We start from the raw sequence: 20040 nt of genomic DNA, 5'->3' as shown, positions 1-20040 counted from the left end.
GATGGGCTTTAAAGAAGAAATCTACCTGAATCAGGGCAGGAGCGCAGCTATAGGCCCGCACGGGTTCTTCCGTAGGGAATAGGCGCGTCAGTGATAATGAGTATGCACATAAACGAGGATAATGGATGAACACTTTACATACCTATATATCATAAAAACACATGCCATGCCATAAGCTTTGCGACACATACATGATCAGCTTGAACATTACATTCATACTGCATTTCGCTTCATTATGGGCTCTTTTGAGATATTGCATGGTAAAGATCTCACTTTGCAATCCCTATTTCTACATTATTATACACGTAACAGATAAGTTCCCGATGTACTTCGTGTACTTGTATATTGGTTTTCCAAAATAACATAACACATTTCTTTCGTAAATTGTGCAAATCTATGTTTATCTAAACTGGGACAGCACGGGAAAAGTTAGCCTTGTTCTCGCAGAGTAGGTCCAGCATGTTAACACATAGGATAGGGTAAGTTAGGTTAGTTTTGTTTCGGTTAGGGTCCATATTCCTGGGCCTACTCTGCGGCATTTAACCCAAAAGTTATTCTTGGACTATTTAAATCTTCTTGTATACTAAGTTCATTAAGATATAGATATGAATAGTTCTATACGTCAATCATGAAATAATTCCGTATAGGTCATAGGTCGTCAATAAATACTTCATAGTAATGTTATACAAAATCAGCGTTTAGATTCCAATAGAATTCTGTCAAGGTGTAGAACAGTGTACATAAAGCAGTCTGAAATTACAGGTAGGTGTCACGGTTTACTGCACAACTTCAGACTAAACTGTACGTTGCTACATAATCTACAATCGATATTTGCACTTTTAGTAAGTTTCGTTGTACTTCTCCGTTATTTGGAGGAGGACGTTTAAAAATAATAGTTTTCATATGGTTAGTTTCTCTCAGCATTTCATGCTGTATTTATGCGAATTGTTCGCATAGCACTTTTAGAAATATACTTACTAGTTGTTTCCCCGATATTCTTGCACCCTATAGACCTTGGATCTTGCACCGGGTTTCTGGCAGAATAATTCTAGTTTAAGCGTTCAAATTGTTGAAAACTTGGAATGAGTTCTTAATAGTCGATTGTAATTATTTTCGTGAGAATTCTACTCGGTTACATTGAGTTAACTTTGGAAAGTATTGTTAGCTTTGCATATATTTGGTTCACTCATTAGTGGCATTAGGACGGCTTCTTTGCATGTGTTAAGCGTTACACAGTGAACTTAGTGCTATTTTCAAAGTGAGGTGACCGGTATTCGTGTATGTTGTGTAAAAGAACACTTACTATGTACAGTATGTTCCAAGTTGATTTTCACTTTTATTTTGTGTTGTCACAACATATTTTACAATTTACTGATAATATATTACATGTATTCTTGAACACAATAAGAATTGTTCATATGCGTTATACCTGACGAAATGATACAAGATTGCGTGCTAATTTTTGTAATTCACCAGTTGAAGTCAGTCCCTTTCTCTTTTTTTGACATTTCATTTCGGTTCACTGGTGGCTTAAATATAATTAGCACTGATGTATATGAAACACTTAATTTTACCTTTAGACTTTCGTGTGGCATAGTTCACTCATTTTTCTTGACATACTTGTGTTAGAAAGACGAGCTTTAATACCTCATTATTGTAACCAGGGCAAGTAGAATATTCGTTCCTTCATTTCAGAGTAGGTACTTTATTCTATTGACAGTCAGTCCTCTTAGCTCTCTATTTATGTACTTTTTTTTTCCATTTCTATTAATTTCTACTTCTTATTTTTGATTATCACATATGATTGTAATATGCTTACAGTGAGAACAAGTTGTAGTTGTCTTCCTTAGGCTGGAGAAATAATATCAGGAGAGTAATTCCTATTATGCTTTTTTCGTTTTTTTTTTTTTTTTTTTTTGTTGTTTGTTTGTTTGATTGATTGATTGTTTCAGCGGTTCCATTTGGATTTGCTGGCAATTTTGGTATGACTCTGGGCTTTTACTAACCAAATTGCAAAAGTCGTAGTGTGAAAGTATCGAGATCAGTTGTACTTGCGTAATTTTATTCAGGGTTGGCAAAAACTAATAGATTTTGTTTAAAAAAAACATTTTTTTGTTTAAACCAGTTTTTTGTTTTTGTTTAAATAATTTGCTCTCTGTGTTTATATTACGTATGGACAGAAATAAGTTTGTTTCGCCTTGGTGTTATTATGCAGCGACGGGGTTGTGCTGCAAGGGGTCACATAAGCTTAAAGCGGAATCCAAACCGAGAGAAATTGTTTTCCATTTGGACTCGAAACCGGGACTCATTGGCCACAAATGCGATGAGTCTGCCGACTCACTCACGAAGGACTCCTGATAAAAATACGTTGCACTGATCTTGACATACCTGTTAATATAATTATCAAGAGTCATCTCAGAAGGACAAAACAATAAACAGTTGCACAAATAAAACTATTATACAGAATTATATATAAATCGGAAACTCCCGCCTTAGCCATTGGGAAAATCCTGTTATTACTTTAGATGTAAACAATAACGGAAAAATCCCGTTGTTGCTTGGCATGTAAAATTTTATGGTCAACGTATCATAATTATTACGCTAAAACTGGGGTGTTAAATTACAAATTTAGTATGTAGATATCATTCAAATAAATTAAAACTGAAAGTCCAATCCAAGCTAATGTTGGAAGCTGCATAGGCAGTCGATAAATTTTGCCAATTAATATATTTAAGCAATCTTGGTTTCTTTATAAAGCAACAGGCATTGAGGCAAGCAGAAATATACAATTTCGTTTCGTTCGTATGTTTAGGCTTAACATCCTTATGTAATATCTAGGTTATTAAGAAGACTTTCGCTTAACCCTTTCAGACCTGCTGGTAACATTTGTATACATCATATTTTAAGATTAATATAATTACTCTGGAGTATTCAAAATGGCTGGGTTTTCATGTCAGTATTCTTTGAACTTGTCTAAATCACCTTCCGCTACTTCTCTGGTGCTTTTATTTGTTGTCAGAAAGTAACGCACATTTCTTGTAGAGTGCTTGCAGGGGCTATCACAATGGGCAAAGCTCAGCGTAGGCTGTTTTATTCTTGGCAAAACAAACTATTCGCAATAAATTCTCCTGTTTTAGTGGTGTGTTTTGAGTTTCTAAACTATGTAGATTACAATGATGTTGACAAAATTGTAAGTTTACAATGATGTTTACAGATTACAGTGATGTTTACAAATGTCATTTTGTATTTTACGTACGTATTTCAACCCTTGTGCACGCAAAATGTTTCGTCCATAACTCTCTAAATATGGCACCCGCAAACAAATTGACGGTTGTATTTAATTTAAGTCAAAAAGAATAATAACATAAAATAAAACTAAAATCGGAAAGTAAACAAAAAACCAGGGCTGAAAGAGCTAAAGTGACATCCGAGCCACTACTTGGTTCACACTTGAAAGAAAGATTGTGGTTCGAACCCTTCTTTCGAGAATTGAACATGGGACGCCTTGATTAAAAGGCGAAAAGGAGATAAAACTAATGCAAATGGTTTGATATGTGGAAACGTCACCATGCAGTTTATACGATTTAAACCTTTTTTTTTAACCTTTTTTTTTAAACGGCTGGTTTAAACCAGCCAACCCTGATTTTATTTATTATGCCCTTATATTTCACTCATGTTTCGCCTGTGAGCTTCTTTATTACACAATTTGCGTGTGTTATTAACATAATTTCAGCAGATGCTGAAATGAACAATAGTAGGGCCACATCGGGGCTTGTATAGAGCACTGAATTTCGTATTTGTGTCGTATTCCATAAAAAAAAGTAGGCAAACAGTGCTGTGACATTACAATATTAATTCAACAGTGTAAAAAGGTTGGAGTTGGCGTCCATTTTCCTCAAAATTCAAAATTAGTTAAAATTGGGAAAATTAAGTACTTGTAGGGTAAAGTAGCAGTTGCTTCTCCTCTCTATAGGCTAGTGATTGTAGTTTTTCCGTACAAAAAAAGTTGTTCATAAAATCTGATTTAATATGAGAGCCATTGAAAATATGATTATGTCAGAAGAAATGGAGACTATTTCAGAATTCTTACCATCCCAATTCTTGAATATTACCCCCTCCCCTACGCAAATAAGTAGTAACAAGGTATTGATTGTTTGGGGGAAATTTGTTGCTATAGGTAGAATATTCAGAACAAGGAGCAATTCTGGTCTAAGTGATTATACCGTAGTTATTGAGATTTTCATACCAAGAACGAAATGGATGTCAACTTCAGTTTTACACAATGTTCCATGCAGCTTGAATACATGATATTTGATAACCGGTAAAGTTTTAAAAAATCAAAGAATTTTCGATGAAAGTAGATTTGATACAACGTTTTGTAAGATGTGAAAATCGAAGATAGTTTCCAAACTTGTAAAATTGGATTCATCAGATCTAGTGGGGGAATAATTTCCATCTCAAACATTAATTAGTCTTCAGAATTAGATGCGGGAAACTTTCTGGATTCGTAACAAGTCAATTATTGTTTTCAGTTGAATAATGAAATGAAATGCGTAGTCAAAATCAGTAATTGCGTAAATTGAAACCATAATTCGCTGAATGGTAGCTGTGTACACTTACATCTTTTCTGTCGTCTTCTTAGTTTTTGTACAACACTCCAAATATTATTTTAACATTATTATGGATCATTAGTTTCTTGCGCTTGTGTGTACACAGTCTGGTCAAAAGTTGTCTCAAGATTAGCGAACCTTAAACATGAAACATGGTATGAACAGAAGGAAATACGTACTCCACAATGGATACAGCAATTATTCAAAATTTTGTCATTGTGCCTAGACACAAGCTCGTAAACGACGCGGCCAATCATCAATTGCAGCATTGTTTTCACTATAGCAGACCTCAAGCTGTCCACAGCAATGTGACGTTGAGACACCTCCTAGAAATAAGATCAGATGTTGTAATTAAAAGGATTTAAGTCTGGACTGAACGAGGGCCATTCTTCGGTGGTGATGAACGCAATTTTGTTGCGACGAAACCACTCCTGCGTCGTCTTCGCCTTGTGGCCTGGTGCTGATTCTTGTTGGAACACCCAAGGTTTATTTTTAAATATAGTAGTGCCTAAAGGTTTCATCACCTCGTCGAGAATCTCCTCCTGATACACTTTGGTCTCCGTTCTCACGCCAACGTGGAGGGTGTCCGCACTTGTGTAGGACCAAAACTGCAACATTATCTTCTTTCTTTTACCACTCCATCTCCACTCTGCAAGAAACGAAGAACAGTAATGGTGTTGTAAGTTCAACCAACATTAGAGATTTACAGTAGTGCTAGATTATTTTCGTACATCATTCCTAGCTACCGGCAATTTTCGTACATGTTTGGGACCAAAATTTTTGACCAGACTGTGTATACGTACAATTCAAATATTTTTCTTTTGCAAATATGTTACCGTGAGAAAATTTTCCTTATTTTTCTTTTGCTTATTATATTATTTTCCTTTTTAGTCTGTGGGATTAGTCATACATGTAAACATTATATTTGTTTTGTTTTATAGAAGGTGCAATGACTGAAGATGATTCATCACAGTCACAAACTCCTAATTCTCACAGCAGGCTTCCCAGAAGAGTATGTCTTACAGAACAGCAACTGGAGACAATCACTCTGGAAGAACTTATTATGAAATGGCACGAACAAGATTCCTATATCAATATACTTGAACTGCAGAATAGGAATCATGAAGGTATGTGGTATGAATTAATACTCACGAGGTGTGAGAAGTGTTAAACTCAACTTTAGAAGGAAGATGTATTAAGGTTTTGTATCCACAATGTACTTTTTTCCTCGTGCGGGATCTAAATTCAAATCCAAATTTTTTTTTCTGATGTAGATCTCACATTAAAATGCGGAAGCACATATCATATTGCATCGTTATTGACAAAGATTTTGAACTCCGGGTAACCAGCCAAATAACTTTTTTTTCATAATATACAAAGAGTGAAAAGTTCTGCTGGAACGAGATTCAAACCTGGATCTTCTGCTTATCGTGCCAGTGCGTTAACGGGTATACAACCCAGTCCCCTCGCTGAACAGCCCTACAGTCCAGTGGTCTGTTGTCAAATGACTTCCAGAGCGATAGAATATATGGCTGTTCTAAGAGCGGACTGATTAACGCTTCGACACACAGCCGAAAACCCGAGTTTGAATTCTTGTCCAGTCGTGTATTTTTTACTCTTTGTATATCATCACACTTTTGGAGGAATTGGTGTGATATAAAGTCAATTGTTTCTTCGTAGTATCATAGGGCGAATACCCGTGAATGACCATTTAACATAATTTCTGCATATCAGATCGTGAAACCAAAATAGTAAGGGTAAATCAAATTCTGCATATATTATTAGTTTCTTAGAAATCCTTCCTTTAGGGGGTAGGGAGAAATTTCATTTTTAATAGTTTATGTAGAGAGTAAATGATAATGACAAAAATTAAGCGTGCCAAAATCCAAGTGAATGAACGCCAGAGCTAGTAAATGAACAACACCATTGAACGACCAATTAAACTATTTAAAGGAAATGGGTGTGCAAAATGAAAATTAACAATACATTTTTTACTTGGAAGCTGGAGAAGGTCTCTAGGCAGAATCATGTTCAGAAACCGTAAACAGAGTTGTTATTTCAGGGGTGACTTCTAACCCCGAACCCGTGATCTCAAGGGGAGTGTAATTGGGCCCCTGCTATTTGTATATGGGTGACCTCTACTCTCACTTATCAGCTCATTCTAGTGGCCTTTTACTATTTGCTGACGACTGTAAGTTATGCAGAGAAGTATCGTGTCTCTAAGACACGATTGCCCTGCAGAAAGACGTAAATTGCCTCATAGGATGGTGTAAAATGTGGCACTTGAAACTTAACAATAAGAAATGTGACCGTATTACCATTACACTGAAAAAGTCTCGTATCCCCTCCAGATACCACATCAACGATTCCCCCATTATACATTCTGCTAGTCACAATGATGTTGGTGGCAGTTTTAATTCCAAATTCACATTCTCTGACCACATCTCCTCAATACTTAAGAATTCAGTGCGCATGCTAGGACTTCTTTATCGATTTACTGAACTACGCACTGTTTCATCCTTAGCAACTTTTTATAAAACTCTAATAGCGCCCAAGATCGAATACTGTTCTCCCATATGGGCCATGGCCGCAACAACACATTTCTCTAGATTTGATTCTGTTCTTAATTTCTTTATTGCAATAGTTCACTTTTGTGTTCCCTCACTTCGAATATTATCTAAGGAGGAACGCCTGCGATATCTTAATATCCAGACTCCGGGAGTATGCAGAAATAATTCTGACCTGAAATTTCTTCATTTAAAAAAAAAAAAAAGAAAAGAAACTTAAGATCGGAAACATTACTTCAGGTACTATCGTTACGTGTCCCTCCCCGCATAACCCGGCACATCTACCTATTCCACCTTACCCGCCCTAGTTTGGCAATTATACAGAGGTCTTTTTACAGAATACCGAACTGTTATAATCATTTAACAAGTGATGTGGACATTTTTTTCGACCTACCCTGTGTTTGAAAGAGAGCAGTTAAACGAGTTTTGCCGAAATAATATTACCTTTGCACTATTTGTTGACATTGTTTTTGTTGTTGTTTTTTTAACATTTCCCTGTGTAAAATGGCAAAGTTATGCTGTATCTGAGAATTTGTTCAATAAATAAATAAATAAATAGGAGACACAGCTTTTCCATAAGCAGAAATATTGGTTAGCACGGTAATGTAGTCTTTTTCTTTCCGTGTAGCAACTTAATAAAATTTCTTTTAATTTTTAGGACTCAGCGCCTATTTCATCAGCATTAAATAATCTGCTTCCATCAAGAAGTACATCAAGGCATTCTGCTTTCTTCACATAATTCGTAGCTCTCCACATCACAAGACCAATCACGGATCATTTTTTCTGTGACACTGAGATCTCCTTTCGATATGAGTTCAACCTTACTCGTGCTTATACTAGGTTTTCGTTTGAGAAAGTTTCAACCGTAATTTTGGCACTGCATCTTTGACCTCTTTCGGATACATTGGAAATCCATTTTTTTCCTTCTTTTTTTTTTTCTTTCTTCTTTTTAATAATCCATTGCTCCAGTTAATCTTCTTCAGCAAATGTAAGAACAGGTAGTGAACACATTTTTCTTCCCGTGTAACTTGTTGATAAGTGTACCCTTTAGAGTTGCATATACTTGTGCTGTCTTATTTACACTAAGTCGTTTTGTTCGTACTGCTTCCGGAGCGTCCATCATTTGTTCTCCCGTGTAACGAAACGTTTTATTCTCTGGATGTTTTACCATCAGTCAGAAAAAAAAGAAAAAAGCTTTACAAATCACTTGTGCAAATACGTGTGACTGAAGTTTAAAGAGAAAGGGAGATACAGACAGACAGAGAGAGATCATTGAGAGACTGTCGGCCTAACGTAACATATGTAGGCTTCGGTTTCACAAAGAAAATATTTCACAAAGGTCTGAAAAACTAGAATTACCACCCTGAAATTTGATTTGTGAAACTCCTTCTTACGAAGCGAGTACGCTATTACAGTTCCACTTTTCTTCGATCATTCCCATTTAACCCCAATCACACATTTCCTTTTATATTTACTCCGGGCTCACACATCAGTTTGTCACAGACCAGTAAATGACCATGGTGGTCATCTGACCATAGACACCTGTTGATCATTTTAAGGATATAGTATAATGTGGCATCTAAATTGTACCAAAAACCATCATCTTTATTGTTTTGTCGCGTAAAACAACATTAAACCAGTGAATGACCAATAAGTTGATCACCCCATTTGTTCATGCTTTTGCAATGATTGATTATCTTGACAACAATAACAACAACAAAAATCTTTAAGGCTTAAATTTGCAAGAAACGATATTGTTAACCATTGCAACACTAAAAGCGATTACTTATTGGTTTATTGTATTATGCCATCCATTTTAAATATCTTAGTTATAACAAAAACGGGTGCAAATACCACTCTTTGTCCGCCATCTTTTATTCAGACAGAGCACCTTCGTGGCTAAGCAGTTAGCGTACGCGCCTTTGGTGTGGGAGATCCGGGTTCTATTTCCGGCGGGAGATCATGTGGTTCGGATTCCACATTAATTAGTAAGTCTCGTCTCATATAGTCTCGCTGCTTTAAGGGACGTTAAACTCAAAATCAACTCAACTTTTATTCAGACACATGTGACTGCTGATGCCAATAACAGACTACCTGCCTTCTATATATTCAGCAGCAGGATATAATGTTGATTTTGATTGGATATATTCATTAAATCTTATTTTACTGTTATGTTCATACTTTCGACTATTCACTAGCCGGTTCACTATATATAACTTACTCCATGCTTAATATAATGATAAAGTTTCATAAACTGGTGTCATATTTACAAAATAATAGGATCCTATTTGTACTATGTGATAGGAAACGTTATTGTTGTAATATGTTTCTTTACAGTTTATTATTTTTATAAAGTTTTTTTTTTTTTTTTTTAACTTTTTTTTTCATTTGATCCATATAGGGTAATCTGCATATTATCTGTAGATCTTTCGGGTATATGCTCCAGCTCCAAGTTGTTATCCTTGAAACGTATTCCATCATTTCTTTGATCACTTACTGAATAGAAGAACCTGTAAATGTAAGTGTTAAGTCAGGTGCGATATCCTGAGAGGGTAGGAGGAATTCAGCCAACTTAATATTTTTGGAAGAAAATGTCCCGTCTCCAGTAATAGCTTACTAGGGGAATGGGAGTGACTAAAATGACACTATTACCAGAATTTTGCGTGTTAATTACAATAATTCATACATATTTAGCATGTATTTCATATGTAATTAATGAGTAAACCAGTGACTTGAGGTATTCCTAATTCTATATATATATATATATATATATATCATCGTTTACTAATTGTAGGTGTTCAAATATATAAACTCTGTATGTTGAAATATTCCCGTGCGAAGATTTTCTTTTTTAATAACTTCATTCTTCCTTTACTGTTACGATTTCGCACCCTGCTGTCAGATCTATTAGGGATTCAACACTTACATGATTTATTTAATATTTGTCCTTGTAATTATGTTAATATTTGAACTTTTCAGCTGAAATAGTCGGCTTACGTGACTCGGAAGAGCGTCTGCGGCAACAGCAAGTAGAAGCTACTCAAAGAGAAAAGGTTCTAGTACGAAGATTAACCACTAAAGAGCAACAGATGCAGGAATTCGCTGTAAGTATACTTGTATAAAGAGATTATATTTACTTACCACGAAGTATTCAAGACGTAATCAAACACTAAGAAGTGCGATATAAGATCTTTTGCTAACAGGATGGAAAAAAAATCCTGATATTTTTAAAAAAAATCATTTTTGTTGATTTCTTTAATTTAAATCGATTTTTTTTATTTAAATCAAATCTTTCTCCTCGTATAACACAATTCGCGAACTGAAGAAAAACCATTAGAAATTAGTAATAATGCTAATTATGCCATTTAAGTGAAAGTATTGGGGTTGAATTTTGAATTTTCCCCAATCGTTAATCTATAGCAATCCCAAACAATGTTTCTTAACCCTTTTAAATTATGGCTCTTTTTAAAGGTAAATTATAGACTTTCAATCAAGCAGCTACAGCATCATCCCTATTTATCCTAGGATCATGGTACATACATCACTCTCTTTAGAATAGAACAGCTTTTGAAATGGTAACATTAACATTTCCCTATCCTGTCCCTGAAGCGGAAACTTTTGAGAGTAATCGGCATTTTTTATTTTTATTTTTATTTTTTTTTTTTTTTTAATTTTGATCCCTCTTTGGATTCCCCTGTGTTAACGCACAGATCTCAAAATCAACTGGGAAATACTAAGGGGTGTACTAAATGTGTGTACAAAATTTCAAGCTTCTATCTTGAGTAGTAAGGGTGAGGAAACTATTTAACAATGAGCTAAGAACATCCCTATTTATCCTAGGATCATGATTTGTACATTTTCTTCAGAATAAAACAAATTTTCAAACGGTACCCTTCAAATGCCTCCATCATGTATCTGAGGCGGGTAAATCACGAAAAAAGAGGAATTTTCTGTTAAATATATATATATATATATATATATATATATATATATATATTAATTTTTACCTCTGTGGACCCCTCCCTCTGTTTTAAGGCAGAGATCTGAAACAAATCTGAAAAATACTGGGGAGTGCACTGAGTAAATGTGCAAAATTCCAATCTTGTAGGTGCAAAAGTAAGCCCGCGAAAAATTATATTCCCCAAATACCCTAGATTCCCGTATAAAACAGGATCTCAGGTAACAGTTTCCTGAGACATCCCTATTTATCCTAGGAGCGTAGTATGTACATCATTTTCTTCAGAATAGAACAGCCTTTAAAATGGTACCATTCATATGTCTCCATCTGAGACGAGAAAATCACGAAAAGTACTATTTTTTTGTTAATAATATCCTATTATTTAAAACATTTTTTCCCCTCTGGACCCCGCTGTTTCCACGCGAAGATCTAAAAACATCTGAAAATTATTAAGGGGTGCACTGAACGAGTGTGCAAAATTTCAGTCTTCTGAATGCAAAATGTAACCTGCCAAAAAATAATAATACGCATAACAAAAATATCTTTTTAAATTTATGACGTCATCACACACTATGCCTCAACGCAGAAAGGCGTGAAAGCATATGTAACGTGATTTAAAATGCCTCCAGTCTTGAGGAAAACGAAGTAAAAATCTTTATTGGTACTTTTTTAATCGAATAATGAAGATTCTACCCTATCACCTAAAAATAGGTGATATAATTTAAAAGGTTAAGCATTACGGAAAAAGTACATCAACGTTTATCAAAATGATACCTTTTATCACAAAAATTACTATTTGGCAGGGGTCTATTTTAAAAAACTCAGAACTACCTTGCGACATGAAATACATAAATCTCGCCTAAAGTTATAAAATTAACAAAAAAAAAAAAAAGGGGGGGGGGGGGATAGGACCCTCTAAATACGCCCTATTATCTGGGAACAAACAAACAGACACGCACAAAAAAGAATTTTCGTCTTAAATGTCGATGGTGATTTTCCCGTTTGAATAGTTAACGATTTTAAAACCCAAACCCAATGTTAAGAAACGAAGAAAGTAGGATTGCTCCGTTACCTGTTCAAAACGAAATTTTCCCTAATCATCCTCTGCATGACACTTGTTTTCGTACTATACTGTACATTTGAGTCTCATTGTATTATGATTATTAACTTCCATAATCGAAATAACAGAACAGAAACCGGATTTTACTTATTTTCACTTTAAATTAATTTATTTCGGAATTCGATTTAAATCAAACGATTTTTATATAAAAAATCAAGTGATTTAAATCTTGATTTATATCGTGATTTAAATCAATCCACCTTGTTTGCTAACATGTCATCATATAGGGTGAGGAAGAAGTATAGAGAAGTTCAAAGAACAATAAACTGAAAAAGAACAATAAACAATAAAATGGTGGACACATTGGATGCAGAGTCATGTGATAAGTGTTAATAGTATGAAAGTAGATAGTTTTAGTGGAAGAAGATAAAAGGACGGGTAGATCGGTAAGAGCGCAGGAGAAAAAAGGTATAGTAAATAAATAGTATAGAGTAGTGAGGGTTGTGAGACAGATTTCACAACTTTTCCATGTTACTCAGCTTACATTAGTCTTGAAAGCAGTTAACCTAAGAAGCAGTTTATGGTGCCAATAGAGTAACAATTTGCTGCTAAGAAATTTTCTATCATCTCATAAGTTGATGAGTAAATGTCAAGTTCGTGCTGTCTCACAATTTCCCTCCAAGAGGGTAATTATGAGACACCGGGTGAGTAATTATGAGACACCTCTTGTCCCCAGCTTTGTGTATGTGATATTGAGGTACGAAGGAGTCCAATTGTGAGTGAAAGAAGTCTTCTTCGTTATTTTGTGTTTATTACATAAATTTATACAAATATTTGACTGAGTTACAAGAAAATAACTAAGAAAGAAAGTGGAAATAGCTATTGATGCTATTCTAACATTTCGGAGTTGACTGTAATTTGCCTGTAGGCTAATAGCCTATATTAAATAGTGGTTTTTCAGGTTTCAAAACAGGCTTATGAAACAAATTTAAAACAAGTTGTAGGCTGTTCACTGAAAAACGACTTAGACTACTTCTATTTCTTTATGTTTTAGTATATTGATAAGCAGCCTAGGCTAGTTTCAACAAAATAATGTGCACGGCTTGAAAACTCGTGCTTGCAAGTACTAGCCAGCCAAAACAATCTACTAGGCAGACCATTTTGCAGTCACAATGTCTTTACTCGCCAAATGTAAAAAGTACTCGCCAATGGCGAGCAGGCGAGTGGATTTTTCAAGGCCTGGAAATGTAGGTCTACAATTTTGAACGTTACTAAGAAACAAGATTATAGGACTGCCTAAACCACAACGTTTTTGAAACTTAACATACTAGGATACAGTATGTATCCTAGTATGTTATTTCTCAAATATACAGTCTAGTATACAGTTATTTCTCAAATATGTTAATCTAGCATGCGTCTCATAATTACCCTCCATATAAGCAAAATGAGTTACAACAACAAAAACATTTGTAACTGAAACGAATGCCCAAGGTCAAATTCAACTTAACCTATAACTGCTGACCTACCAGGCTTCCACCAACACTCATTTATCCAAAAATATAGATAGTGCATTGCGAAGGATGTTACTAAATGTCTGTGCTCTTAAGTTGTATTTACAGGGGTGTATCATAATTACCCTCCATAGGCAGTGTCTCATAATTACCCTCACTGACCCTATAATATAAGGTAAAACGATTGAAAAAAGAAAAGAAATCTGTATACATTTAGACTCCCGACTATCCATCTTAGGTGGAAGGGCATCCCGGAGTTTTATTACTCACTTCCTGCCCTACTTATACCATTAAACACACTTGTTTTATTCCAGAACTGGTTGGTGCATTCCATCGTTACTGACGTAACAACTTGAGCGCTTTCTGGGACGTATTATATGTTCTGCCGCTACACTAAATTTAAATACAAATCTGATTGAGTTGCTACGTTAAGGTGAGAGTGTGCACAGTTGATGGAAAGAAAAAGAGATACATAAGATTATACTAGCATCAATTACCCGCTTCGTTGGTTTAAATTAAGAGAAAATAGTAATATGTTTCATTAGTGAGTCATTACCAAAGCACTCTCTGATACCGGTTATTTTCGATGATTTTTTATATTTCCCTCTCCTCCCCTCCCATGTTGCGTGGCTGAATTTAGATTTAAGCGGCTTCGGAAGTGTCACTGTTCATCATAGCGATCCCGGAAACTATGGATTCGGAACTAATATCGGTCATTTTTTATGCTTTTTTTTTTCATGTTGCGGGGCAAGGCATCGGAAGTGTCATTGTTAATCTCTGCGACACTAAAAACTGAATTCACACTGATATTGGTAATTTCGATCATTTTTATGTAACTCCCCATCCCATAAGTTTTGGGGCTTAATTTGGACCTAAACGGGATCGGAAGTGTCAGTGTTTAACTCAGCGACCCCGAAAACTATGGATTCAATACTAATATTGGTCATTTTAGATCATTTTATATATATCCCTTCTTCCTCCCCCAAGCTGCGGGGCTGAATTTGGATTTAAACAGCACCGGAAATGTCACTGTTCATCTCAGCGACCCCGAAAACTACAGATTCGACACTAATATCGGTCATTTTCTATCATTTATAAGTTCCTCTTCTCCTCCCCTAAGTTGCACCGTGAAAGTAAAATAATAAAAGTCATCCAAGGGTCAAACCTCATCTATGTTGAAAATTTGATCGAGATTGGCCGGGTGGTTCAACAGTTACTAAGTTTTATTTATTTATATATATCTCCCCCACTGCTAAGTACCGTCAAAGTTATATCACAAATACCATTTCAGGTACGTACCTCACCTGTGTTGAAAATTTGATCGAAATCGGTCAGGTGGTTTAAGAATTATTAAATTATATATAAATATATATCCCTCTCCTCCCCCTCCCCTAAGTTCGACTATACGATAAATATGATACGATAAAAACCGTCCCATGTTCGAACCTCATCTATGTTGAAAATTTTATTGAGATCGGTCGGGTGGTTCAAGAGTGGTGAAGTAACAAAAACAGTCACTTTAATGTTTATTTTTTGTGCATATATCTCTTTCCTTCCCGTCCCCTATGTTGTACCGTCAAGTAAAAGAACAAAAATAATGTCAGGCCCGAACCTCATGTGTGTTGAAAATTTGATTGAGATCGGTCTGGTGGTTCAAGAGTTATTAGTCATTTATTTTTATTTATATTGATTTTTGTATATCTCTCCCTCCTTCCCCTCCCCTATGTTGCTCCGTCAAATTGAAATGATAAAAAAAAAAAAAAACTTCCCAGGCACAAACTTCATCTATGTTAAAAATGTGATCGAAATCGGTGGAGTAGTTCAAGAGATCAGGAGTCACACACATAGTCTCCTTCAATTTTATAATATAGATTTAAAAAAAAATCTAAAATAGCATCATTCTTGACTTTAGCTAAAAACTGTACTGGATTATTTCTGCGAATAAAATTAGAATTTGAAGGTGCAACTATATACATAGTAATTATAAGGAACAAACTTGTACTGACGTGGTTATAAGTTTATTTGTGCAGAAGTCTTAATACACAGAAAAAAAGTATTACTAACGTAACATGACCTCATTACTGACGCAACAGTAGCGAGTAACTTGCCGTTAGCATATAAACGTTAATAGAAAATTTGAATACACAGAAAACAATAAGAAAGGATTAGTTTACAAAGTTAAGCATATAGATAAAGGAACATAAAACCCAGCTGTAGCGTTGTTATAGCAGTTTGTTTCGTACTGTATTGTACGTTTTACACATTCATTACGAAAAAAAGGGTCTAGGAATATATATATTATAATCTCTAATTTAAGTGTAGGCAACATATAATGATGTATACTGTACACACCTGCAATTTTATAATAAACGAAATGTAAACATAAAACTTAAGCTTAACTCTTAAAAAAAATGTGTTGACAAATGGTAACAGATGTAAAAAGATAGGCCTACGGTAAAAGAGTCAAAACTTACACGTTTTTTGTATTTATTTATTTATTTTTAAAAAGTCCTTGATAGATCAATGCTTCACATTGGCAAATTCACACTTTTATAAAGGCATTACAAGTCGAGTAGATTGTTCAGAAAATTATTCCTCTTCATTGTGGGTTTGTAAAGTTTCTTTTTGAAATAGACTGGATAGTCGAAAGTGTACTGTATGTAAAGATGTATTTATGTTCCAGCATAATTCTGGAATGCCTGGAGCAGTTTCAACGAAACTTGATACACATTTGACTTACAATCTAAAAAAAAAAAAATGTACTGTGGGAGTAAGACATCCTAGCACCTTTAGGGGGAAGAAAATGAGATTGAAAAATCTAAAATGATCGAATGTCCAATCTATACTTTTGTCGGTTGCTGAAATGAATAATGACACTTTCAGTGCCGTTTAATTTGAGGATAAAAATGCATAGAGGGTGAGAAATTTTGAGAAATAACATGTTCTCTCGTTTTCTCCCACTTTCTTCATTCCACAGCTTCTGCCATACCTCAGGCTTTCTTATACGAGAAAAATAGATTTATGCAAGATATTTCAAAAACAAAAACTCCTTTTCCCTGTCTTCCTTCCTATGAGAGTAAAGGGATCATTCTTTGCGCTTGTGGCAATGGTTACGAGAGGAACTGAAGAAGAAACGTAATGGAAACCTGTTTCTTATCGACGTTATCTATTTTTTGTGTTCGCCTCATTGGGTTGTTTAAAATAAATCGTTGAACATTTAGTGCTGTGGTGGTAAACTTAGATTGATTAGAATACCCGGTGAAAGCGTAATGGAAATATTCTAATAACAAATTCTACGTGTTAATCAAATCGATTCATTACTATTCTCTACTTGCTATATACATCGGATCTTGACGATCACGCAAGTCACTGCACGGTCGTGGGAGAGAGATGCAGATGGCACAGTCCTTCATGGTATGAAATAAACTTTTGTTTTTCAAGTAAAAAGAACTCCAATTATAATACATAGTTTTTCGAAATTGTTTTGTAGTAAAAATAATCGGGCTAATAAAGTTCTATTTTGTCTTTGTTTTCTGTTAAACAGATAGTTAACATATTTCACCGATAATTCTATTGCAGAACCAGATTGCTGAGTTAAAAGCTGCTCAAGTCCCCGGAGCGGCAGCCCTTCGTTCCACACTGCTTGATCCAGCAGTCAATTTATTATTGCAGCGCCTACGAAAAGAGCTACAGGCAACCAGAGCTCGGCTGGAGGAGACGCAAAATGAACTCAGTGCGTGGAAATTTACACCTGACAGGTAATAAAGTCTGTCTTGTATGAACAAGTTTTTTTTAATTATTTTTAATTCAATTCCACGTCTCATTATATTTCGTATCCATTTTCCGATGTTAGTTTCTGTTGCATGTGTAAAACTTGATACTTCTTTTTAAAAGATGTTGAGTGTATTTTTTGCACTCAAGGCGCCAAATTTATGTACTTTTTTTGATCGTCCAGTCACGTTCACTTTATTGAAAATCTGTCAAACTTAAGAAATTGACAGTAAGCATTAATCAGTAAATAGAGAAAATAATCTTGGAATGGGAGGCTACGATCTTTAATTACATAAATAAAATAGAACGAAAAATATTTCTCTTTTATTCATGACAATAATACTATATTTTACTTTTTTTTTTTTAAATTGCCAAATAAGAAAATTGCACTTAACAGATTTGCATCTATGATATGTAAATGACTAAACAGAAAATTCTATAATATTAGTGTTTAATAGAAAAAAGTGTTCGTCTAAAAATGAGTCTTATACCAATCGATAGAACTTATTGAGCTGAATAAAATGCTTTGCGTGACTGTGAAATCTGATGCGTAGTTTTAGAAGAAATAGAAAAAAATCAGTCAGTTTGTAAACCCAAGAAATAAAACTTATATTGAAATATATTCTCACTAAGCTCTTCATTGTCACACTAGCAAGACGACAGTGAAATTGAGAGCCGCATTGTATAAGAGCTCTCTCGTGGCTGTGTGGATAACGTATGTATCTTTGACGCGGAAAACTGGGTTCAGTTCCCGGTAGGAGTCATTTGGTTCGTATCCCACGTAGATCCACGCCTCATATATCCTTCTGGTTGAAAGGGACGCTAAACTCAAATCCAATCGAAATAAGCAGTATAGTCAATTAAATATAGCCTAAAATTTTAATTCCTTTTTAACCAAAATGACATCCAATTATAAGACATGGATCAGTCGAACAATCACATCGAGTTGAACAAAGTAACCTTCTAGAAAATCGAAAAAGAAACTTTTGGCGCTAAGTAGTTACTAGTAACAGTTTAGAGTTTTCATTTTCCTGGTAGAAATTATTTATTTATGTACTTTGTGTAGCAAAATATACTGCTTACTAGGAGATCCTGGTTTATCTTTTCTGAATGGTGTATTTTTTCTGTATCTGGGTAGTATTAGTGATGATATGAAGTGTGAACGTGAAAGAAAGGCAAGGATAAGAATGGCGAAAAAAAGCCTTTAGGAAAAAGGAAAGACTATTTTGTAGAACCTTGAATAAAGAGTTGAGAAAAAGACTTCAAATACTTCGTGTGGAATATTGTACTACGAGTATATGGGTCAGAATCTGGAACATTACGCAAAAAGGATGAAAAAAAAAAAAAAAAAAAAAAAATTGGAAGCTTTCGCAATCTGGATGTGAAGAAGAATAGAAAGAATTAGTTGGGTCAAGCGGAAAACGAATGAGAGGATGTTGGAAATGGAGGGGGAGAAAAGAACAATTTTGGATATTATTAAGAAGAGGAAGAGATAATGGTTGGGACGTTGAGTAACAAGGAACTGTATCATGAGGGCCGTGCTAGAGGGTATGGTGGCAAGATAGAGAGAGAGAAAGAGGGCGAAGGAGACCACAATTAATGGACGATATCTAAACAAAGAAATCATATGTGAAGACGAAGAGGTTAGGGGAAGACCGTGGAGCATGGAAACTTCTCAATTGCAGCGAGTGACCTGCCAATGATGGCAGAATACCTAGGATGATGATGATGCAAAAAATATACTTTATACACACATACTACTTGTAACAATGGTGCGCTATAAGTATGATGCATTATTTTTTTGTTTATAATTTTAATTTTGTGGACATACTTCAACGAAACTGCAAACTAGTCTAAACAACGGATTCAGCACAAAACTTGTCTGAGTTGAGTGGATTTTTTTTTAGGTAATTCGTTTTTAAATTAGCTAGTTGGAACACTGAACCTCGAAAAGTATTATATAGAGTTATTTGAGTTAATTTTCCCTTAAGTTTTATATATATGTAAAATGTAAATGTAAATTTAATAGGGGATGATAGGAGAACAATAGAAAGAAATGCAGAGATCTTATTAAACGCTTGCAGGGACATGGGTTTAGAAGTAAATGCAGAGAAAACTAAATACATGGAAGTGCGTCGGGAACGTAATACGGCAAATTATGGATGCATTAAAATAATAAATAATACTTTTGATAAAATATTATTCAATATTCAATTATTTTGGATCAATATTAACAGACGAAAATGATATTCACGAAGAAATTAAATGTCGTCTAAAAGCAGGGAACTCGTGTTACTAATCGGTTCAAATTCTCTTGTCGTCGCGAATTCTGTCGAGGAATTTGAAGCTTAAAATATACAAAACGATAATCACGCCTGCTGTTCTGTATGGTTTCGAGATATGGTCGCTTATTCTGAGGGAAGAACATAGACTGAAAGTATTTGAGAACAAGATCCTGAGACGAATATTCGGACCCAAGAGGAACGGGAATGGGAAATGGCAAAAACTTCATAACGAGGAACTACATAATTTATATGGTTATAGGGTCGTCAAGTCTAGGAGG

General features: G+C 34.9%; 1 protein-coding gene across 3 annotated transcripts in view; it reads left to right on the top strand.

Moving 5' to 3' along the window:
- fl(2)d (Pre-mRNA-splicing regulator female-lethal(2)D) overlaps positions 1 to 20040 on the top strand; it is a 34247-nt gene that overhangs the window by 1770 nt on the left and 12437 nt on the right. For all 3 annotated transcript variants that reach the window (XM_081771209.1, XM_081771207.1, XM_081771208.1), the window contains exons 2-4: positions 5552 to 5737; positions 10157 to 10281; positions 17286 to 17464. In XM_081771209.1, the coding sequence (XP_081627335.1) occupies positions 5560 to 5737; positions 10157 to 10281; positions 17286 to 17464 (482 nt within the window). In that variant the 5' untranslated portion in view covers positions 5552 to 5559. The remainder of the gene's footprint in view (positions 1 to 5551; positions 5738 to 10156; positions 10282 to 17285; positions 17465 to 20040) is intronic.

This window comes from Thermobia domestica, chromosome 9, assembly GCF_964235325.1.
Source record: "Thermobia domestica chromosome 9, izTheDome1.hap1.1, whole genome shotgun sequence".
In the NCBI taxonomy this organism is placed as follows: Eukaryota; Metazoa; Arthropoda; class Insecta; order Zygentoma; family Lepismatidae; genus Thermobia; species Thermobia domestica.
Note: the sequence above shows the minus strand (reverse complement) of the source record. Positions and strands in the feature narration are given on the sequence as shown.